This window comes from Myotis davidii, unplaced genomic scaffold, assembly GCF_000327345.1.
Source record: "Myotis davidii unplaced genomic scaffold, ASM32734v1 scaffold243, whole genome shotgun sequence".
Classification (NCBI taxonomy): domain Eukaryota; kingdom Metazoa; phylum Chordata; class Mammalia; order Chiroptera; family Vespertilionidae; genus Myotis; species Myotis davidii.
Genome location: NW_006295183.1, coordinates 934102 through 934357, shown reverse-complemented (window position 1 = coordinate 934357; position 256 = coordinate 934102). Strand labels below are relative to the sequence as shown.

The following is a 256-nucleotide window of genomic DNA, read 5'->3' as shown; positions in this document are numbered from 1 at the left end:
TCGCTGCCCGTGGCCACGCCCCCCACCTGTGCGGCCATCAGCCACGCCAGGCTTCCAGCACTTCACCCCGCTCCGCTCCTATCGGACCCATAACCTTCCCGGCACCCTGGCCCTCCCTTCTTGGTATTTGTTCGCGACCTGGGGGCCCTGTCCCAGCTCCCGCCACCCCCTATGACATCCCCTCCCAGGGCCCTTTTGGAAGGTCTCGCGCTCAACACGCACATGGGTGACCTACACCTGGACCTCTTGCGAGGTG

At 66.0% G+C, this 256-nt stretch overlaps 1 protein-coding gene across 1 annotated transcript in view; it reads left to right on the top strand.

Moving 5' to 3' along the window:
- Positions 1 to 256, top strand: part of RLTPR (RGD motif, leucine rich repeats, tropomodulin domain and proline-rich containing) — an 11912-nt gene that overhangs the window by 3199 nt on the left and 8457 nt on the right. Inside the window, 2 exon segments of the mRNA XM_015567816.1 lie at positions 118 to 245; positions 247 to 253. Of these exon segments, the coding sequence (XP_015423302.1) occupies positions 118 to 245; positions 247 to 253 (135 nt within the window).